The 7725-nt window shown below is 42.0% G+C and overlaps 1 protein-coding gene across 1 annotated transcript; it reads left to right on the top strand.

Annotated features, from left to right (window-relative positions):
- Positions 1-1947: 1947 nt before the first annotated feature.
- LOC103718846 (pentatricopeptide repeat-containing protein ELI1, chloroplastic-like) lies at positions 1948-4984 on the top strand. Its single transcript, XM_088704194.2, has 2 exons — positions 1948-2644; positions 3153-4984. Exons 1-2 carry the CDS (start codon positions 1953-1955, stop codon positions 4348-4350), a joined length of 1890 nt encoding a protein of 629 aa, XP_088560320.2. The 5' UTR covers positions 1948-1952; the 3' UTR covers positions 4351-4984.
- Positions 4985-7725: the final 2741 nt, after the last annotated feature.

Genomic DNA, 7725 nt, shown 5'->3' with positions numbered 1-7725 from the left:
GCAAGCTTTCCACCTATCTATTATCCCTGTGCGCCTTATCAAGTTTGCCAAGAATCGCCAACTATGGACGAAGTGTCAGACAAGTCTCGCAAAGACCACCAATAGCACTGCACTCAAGCATCACAAGCCGGATAAGCCTCCTAAGAGGCTACTAGCCAAGAGTTGATAAAATACCTAGTCGAAACTAGGCTCAGATGGGAGGAAGCATGTCTGGCCTGATCACCTAGGTACTAGCCATCCAGAAATCTAACCAATAGAAGACCCAGCAAGCCAAACAACCCACCTCTTTGGGTAGGAGAAGAAGGCACCGGGGTAAGAAGCCAAGCTGCCAGCAACGACAGAGTGTGCACAGCCCACCAACTTAAAAGCAACGATAAGCAGGGGGCAAAGGTCCGAGCTAACCATAAACACAAGCCTCCTGAAATCTGCTCTTAGACACCTCAATCTCAATCCCCCTACCTCATCAGGTTGGAGTAGGAGCCCTGAGGAACTTCAATCTCCGATCTACAACCTCCAATCTCTGACCTTGGGATGTCAAAAGGTCTCATTGACAAGCAACATAGCTTGGAACTAAGGTACATCCCCCCGCGCAATCTCAACCTACAGGTCTATGCTCATAAAATTGAAGTCCTCGACCTCGACATAGCAGCATTGAGAATGGAGGGCAAAGCGCCAGCTTTGTGCAGATAACCCCTTCCTTGATAGATCAGTTCAAGTGACTGATAAGGCAACTAGATAACAACCTGCCAAGGCAGTCTGATCAAAGCTCGGCCAACCAAGGTACATAGAAATGAGCTATGCAACTTTAAGCCATGGAATGATCATGGCAAACCATCACAAAGTACGAACAAAAGTACTTACATTTATAAATTCCAAATATTATAGGATAGAAGTATCTTGGCAACCGAGAAATGTAAGTATGCTGAGAAGATCCACTTAAGCTAAGTCTTACGAGATTGGTGGATTTGAAGAAGGTCACGCTCGCCGTGGGCCGACGACACCAACATGGTCATCAAGCTCAAAAAGAAACCATCCATCTTGTCTTGCACTTTGGCAGTGGCGCCAAGAAGTGCAAGAAGAAGACATATACCAAATCCTATTTCTCGGGACCTAGTGAGGTAACCTTGGCCACCTTGGGCTATGGAAGAAGGCAATGGGTAAAGTTGGATCAGTGGTGCTTTCACCATGCTACACCTGCTCCTCGGTGCCCTCCTTATGTTCTTCGACCTCAGCCTCATCCTCTTCTCGCTCCTCAGCATCCTTCTCTTTATTATACTCAGGCAGAGTGAAGGAGCTGAACTTCAAATCTCATGTCAGATTACTATATTTAGTATAAAACGGGGATGCAAGAGATGGTAAAATAAATGGTGGTTCTCATGCTTATTTTACTAAAAGAAAAAGTAAAACACATACTATGCGGAGGGTGATATTTTTGTTCATATGCCAGACTACCGGGTAGAGGTAATACAAAATTATCACTGCTTGATGAAAATATCTCAATTTTTTTATTCAAATCTATAAATTATTAATCTTATCTCAATATAAGATTATCCTAAATCCAAATTTTTAATTCTCTATCTAAAGATATAGTTTTTTCCAGATTAATTAATTAATGGTGTTGTGTTTAATATATTTATTTAATAAAAAATTAAAAATACTAAAATTTATTTATAATAAAAATATACTTTTTAATATATATAATTAATTTTAAATATTTATTAATTTATGTAAATATATTCAATATTCAAAATGGTTCACATTGACCTTCATATAAAAAAATATAGTATTTTTTTTCTCATTTTTTTCAGTTAGTTTTCTATTAACCAAATATAGTAAAATTTATTTTTTATAATTATTTTCAGATAAATAATTTTTAAGAATTATTAGATTATTTCGCGCTGATGTACCCGAAAATCCTGAGATTAAAATTTGATTGAGTTGAGCTGAGTAATATGTTTCTCGGAGAAACAACTCAAAACTACCGCTTGAACGACGCCCAGGGCCTGGCGTTGCCCAGAATGAGCAGAAGTGTACCTCTTCCAAAACTCCATGACATCGCGAGATCCCCAGGAAAGCAGCCAAAAGAGCCCCTCCGACGAGCAGACAGCCTCAAAAGCCTCCTCTCCGAGCTCCAGCGACATGGTAGCTTATCGTTTCTTCCCCAACTCCACGCCAGAATCCTCAAATCCCCCCAGCACTCCAAGCACCCCTTCCTCCTTACCCGCCTCGCCCACGCCTACCTCCTCTCCAACCACCTGCCTCCCGCCGAGCGAATCCTCGCCAAGGCCTTTTCCGAGACCTCCCCGCCGCCTCTCTTCCTCTGGAACGAGACCATCAAGGCCCACTCCCGGAACGGCTGCTTCCGAGAATCCATCGACGTCTACCGGCGGATGCTCGCCCGCGGGCTCCGCCCCAACGCCTTCACCTTCACCTTCGTCCTCCCCGCCTGCGCGGGCGTGCGCTCGGCTCCCGACGGCCGGAGGGTCCACGAGGACGCCGTCAGGTTCGGGTGCGACTCCAACCTCTTTGTGGCCACGGCTCTTGTTGACATGTATTCCAAGTGTGGGGAGATTCGCGCCGCGAGGGAGATGTTCGATGGAATGCCCCAGCGAGGTACCGCCACCTTCAATGCTATGATTGCTGGGTGGGTCTTAAAAATTCCAATATGCTTATATGGATAACTTCTTGGTGCTGTCCAAAGTATTTAGTTACATTTTTAGTTACTCCAAGCAGTTTGGGAGTAGAAATCCTACCTTACTAGTTAGGCAGTCCAGATTCACAAAATGAGACTGCCACCATTTTATCTATCTATGGTAGTCCAAGACTCGGGAAATAGTCTACATGAAGAGGGAAGAGGACCATGATTTGATTTAAAAGAATAGCATTTTATCTTTTAAGACATTCTAATGCCACCAACACTAAGAAAGTTATGTTCTTTATCGTGCTTTGATTGTTTGTAAATGCTACATAATGATCGATCTACATATCCCAGAGCCTGCAACAGTGTTCTTGTTCTGTTATTGTTGCTTGAATTCACTGTTTTTTTTCTTTTGTTCTGTACTCATTCATGAGTATCTTTGAGATTTAAGGTTCAGTAATCGTTATTTGCTTAGCTAACATCGGTCTCCTATACATATGTGAATATCACACAGGTATATATGGAATGGGAAATGTGAGGAAGCCATGTCCATATTTGACCAAATGCAGAGATTGGGGGTCCAGTATGATGCAATGACAATGGTGAGCATCGTGCAGGCCTGCGCTTCTCTTGGAGCCCTGCAGAAAGGAAGATGGGTTCACGAACAGGTAATAAGTGCCCACATGGAGATAAATGTTCACTTGGGTGCAGCACTCATAAATATGTATGCTCGATGTGGGAGCATTGAAGAATCACGAAGAGTCTTCAATGAGATGCCAAGAAGAGATCTTATCAGTTGGACGGCGATTATATGTGGATATGGGATGCACGGATTAGCCGATGATGCAGAATCTCTATTTAACCAAATGATGGAATCTGGATTTAGCCCTGATAGCATTACTTTTGTTGGACTTCTATCAGGATTTAGTCATAAAGGGATGGTTCATAAGGGTCAGATATATTTTAAGAAAATGACTGAAGAGTACTGTATTAAGCCTACTTTGGAGCATTGTAGTTGCATGGTTGATTTGCTTGGTAGGGCTGGAAGACTAGTTGAGGCAGAGGAGTTCATTAGGAAAATGCATCTGGAGCCTGATCCTGGAGTATGGGGTGGACTGTTGAATGCTTGCAAGATTCATGGGAATGTTGCCATGGGTGAGAGAGTTGTAGAACAAGTCTTACGAATAGACCCATGCAATGCAGGTTGGTATGTCTTGATGTCTAACATCTACGCAACTGTGAGACATTGGGACGGGGTTGCAAAGATGAGACTGCTAATGAAAGAGAGGAAGGTTTCAAAGTCTCCTGGCTGGAGTTCGATCGAGATTGGAGGGCAGAGACACAGCTTCCTTTCATTTGATCGGTCCCACCCGAGGTCTGACGAGATCTACATGCTTATAAAGAACCTGGAGGAGAGGATGCAATCGGAGGGATACATTGCAGAAACAAAATGTGTGCTGGTGAATTTGAACGAAGAAGCAAAGGAAGACAAGCTATGTGGGCACAGTGAGAGACTGGCAATTGCTTTTGGGATTTTAAGCACAAAGGAAGGGGAGGTCTTGAGAGTGATTAAGAACTTGAGGGTATGTATGGATTGTCATACTGCAACCAAGTTCATATCCAAGATTGTGAAGAGGGAGATTATAGTTAGAGATGCCAGAAGATTCCACCATTTCAAAGATGGGGTGTGCTCTTGCGGAGACTACTGGTGAAATTGCTAGTCTTAACTGCTCAAGTGTGTATTAGGATATAGGGTGATTGCGGAGACTACTTGAGTTGATATGTTGGCTTATGCAGTATGAGATTCCTGAATCTACCTTCTAGTTGCCATAAATCTGATGCAAGTCCTATTAATGCGGATTTTCCCTTAGAGATCTTTTGTTCTGAAATAAATTACTATAGTTAGTAGTCTTAGGAAAGCACATACGTGCTATTTGGAGAATCCGAGAGTAGGAATCTGTTGTAGATACATTGATTCTGCTATTTAGTATGCAATGCTCTGGAGCTATCAAATCTTTGCATCCATAGTTCTTTAAAAAAATTGATTGAACAGCCGTAGACATGGAGATCACGGAGCTTCACAGTTTCCAGCCATTGACGGTCCAAGCTAGCCCCTTAAGATTGATACCTTTTGATGGGATAACATCCAATGCAGTATGTCGTTGTAAGCTGATCAATTTCTTTTCTTTTTGATTGTTTTTACTTTTCTAAAAAAATTTCTACGTTTAGCATGTACATGCTTGATATATTTGAATGTAAAGATTTGTGACGTACTATTTATTGAAAACAGAATCTAAATGTTAATGTCATTTACTGATCGATTGGCCAAGATTAGTTATCCTGTCACCTTTGTTTCTATTTATAATGTACTTCTTTGACAAGCTTAGTAATGCATCATTATGTTGGACCGTACCGTTGGTCAACCAGGTTCTTTCCCTCTAGTCCCATCAATCAAGAAGGGAAGCATATTGAGGGTGTGTTTGGTTGCTCAAAAGTGGTGAAAGTCAAAGTGGTTCGGGTGATTTCAGACGCTCCTCTTGAAGCCGATTTGTAATTCTAGCATGCCAAAATTCCATGGAATCCTTACTACAAGCATTTTGGGCAACCATACAGTCTGAAATTCCCACTTCCATGAAAACTTACGATACCCTGCTAGGCTGTCTGCGGGCAGAGCAGATCTGGAGTAGGACGCTCTGGGCCTGGGCTACCCGGTCAGTTGATGACCTTTTGTGCCAGATACGGGCGGCCATGCAGAGCCTGAGGACGAAAGTGGGAGATTATGTGTACCTACATAGCATATCACATTTAGTTGGACAGAATGCCCGGGTGCTCGATGACAGACAGGAAGCACCAAGGTGCATTGCTGAGAGAGCTTCCCATCAAGCAGCAAAAATTATCAAGGCTACTGTGACTGTTCCAGCTAGGATGGCTAAGGATATCTGAGACTTCCGCTATACTGATTCAGCACCCAAATTCGTCCTTGTTTCATGAAAGCCCCCACTCCTCGGCCATCTTAAGGTAAACTTTAACGGTAGTGCTGTCGATGATGAAGACAGAGCAGGAGTGAGTTTTGTGATCAGGGGTCATGACTTACAGATTATAATTGTAGGCAAGGGATGCACTTATGGGTTGACAGCTTTAGGGACTGAACTCAGAACAACATGAGAAGGCATCTCCCATACGAGGAGGAGATTGGGGCGGAACGTATCATCCTCGAGGGAGATTCGGCCGTAGTGATTGGTTGGATACGAGAGAGGGGGCGAAGGGAGGACGGATGCCCTCTAATTGATGACATTCGACGGATGGCACAAGATTGTAGTAAGTTTCAGGCGGAACACGTGTATAGGGAGGCGAACAGGGCCGCCAACTAGGTTGCCTCCTATACAGCGTAGTATTCCGGGGAGGTCCTCTAGACTCATCAAGAGACCCCTCCTCTATAGTTATGTTGAGCTGTATCTCTTGATTCTGCTGGTTGCACCTACACCAGAGTAGGGTGAGCAGCCATTGTATCAAAAAAAAATTAAAATGGATGCATGCATGCATATATATATATATATACACACACACACGCTGCATACATCCATCCATACATGCATACATATATCCATCCATACATACAAGTAGGCATACATACATGCATGCATCCATCCATATATACATGCATACATTCGTACACCCATCCAGAATCCGTGCAACCTCTTTTTTGGGCAGTTGCAGTTGGGGTTGCTGTGTGTGAGCAGTTTTAGATGAGCGCTACCACCTAACATTAGGGAAGTCAGACTGGAAGGAGGCTTAGGACAGACTTGCAGACTATTAGCTTTAGGGGCTTGCTTGGAGTATCCAACTATTTATTTCTTGCAGTCATGCAGGACGGCATCGATGTACGGAATGTTTGGGCTACTAAATATAAGATCTTCTAGAGTGGGCCTTAAAACAAATTTCCAATTTTTTGCTGCTGGTTATGTCATGCAAAATTCAGTTTGATTGTGTCTAGATAGCTTTGGCTGAATCCTTGTTATACTTGTTGGTGAAGGAAATCTTGTTTTGATCTAAAGCTTTTGCTAATAAGTATGAGTTTTCTTCATTAGAGCTTTCCCGAATATAAAAAAAAAAAAAGATCTGTTTCGGTAGTTTTCCGCCTATACATACATACATGCATACATCCGCACGTTCATCTATCCATCCATGTGTACATACATACATCCATACATGCATACCTGCATGCATATGTGCATATATACATATCTAAATGCATGCATACATGCACACATTCATACATACATGCATATATATATATATATACATATATATAATATATATATATATATATATATGCATGCATGTATGTATGTATGTATGTATGTATGTATCTGCATGCAAGAATACATCCATACATATATGCATACATGAATGAATCCATTCATACATGCATACTGCATGCATACATACGGACATGCATGCATGCATATGTTGTAAGAAAGAATTAGGAATCTGCTAATGTGTAGCTGCTATATTGCGATCTCAACTCTATTAGTTGGTTTTATGTAACTTAATATCAGTAGAGTGTTAATAAGAAAATAAGAAAAAAAACATATAATGCAGTTGTGTTATATTATCAGTCACATATCCTCCTACACCGTTTGGTCATTTGCCTCTTGGTTTTGGAGCTGCCTAGCTCCAGTAAATTGCTCATTCTTACATCGCTAAGCATCTTTTATAAATTTTTTACTACTGAGAAATTTGAAGTTGTAAACATAAGAAATTTGCCATATCCATAAGGTAATGGGGGTTCCTCTCCTTCATCGCAGCTATCCAGTTTCAAATATTTTAGATTGTATGAGAGCAGCACATTTTCAAAACCCATGAGTAACGCTTGGAATGTGGTATGGGACGTAAAGAGTGGTTACGCAGGGAAGAGGAGCTAAAATTGTGCCTTCTTCGAACTTTGAACTTCAATTACACCTCTCTATATATATCTGGTAGGGACGTAAAGAGCACCGGCAATAGCAATATCTAGCACGCCTTTACCGACACTTTATAGCGTCGGACAAAAACGAAAATAAGCCGATGCTTAACGCTCTTAAGCG

This window comes from Phoenix dactylifera, chromosome 9, assembly GCF_051530095.1.
Source record: "Phoenix dactylifera cultivar Ajwa chromosome 9, Ajwa_hap1_PhDact_Kaust_v1.1, whole genome shotgun sequence".
NCBI lineage: Eukaryota > Viridiplantae > Streptophyta > Magnoliopsida > Arecales > Arecaceae > Phoenix > Phoenix dactylifera.
This window is presented reverse-complemented; position numbering and strand designations above follow the sequence as displayed.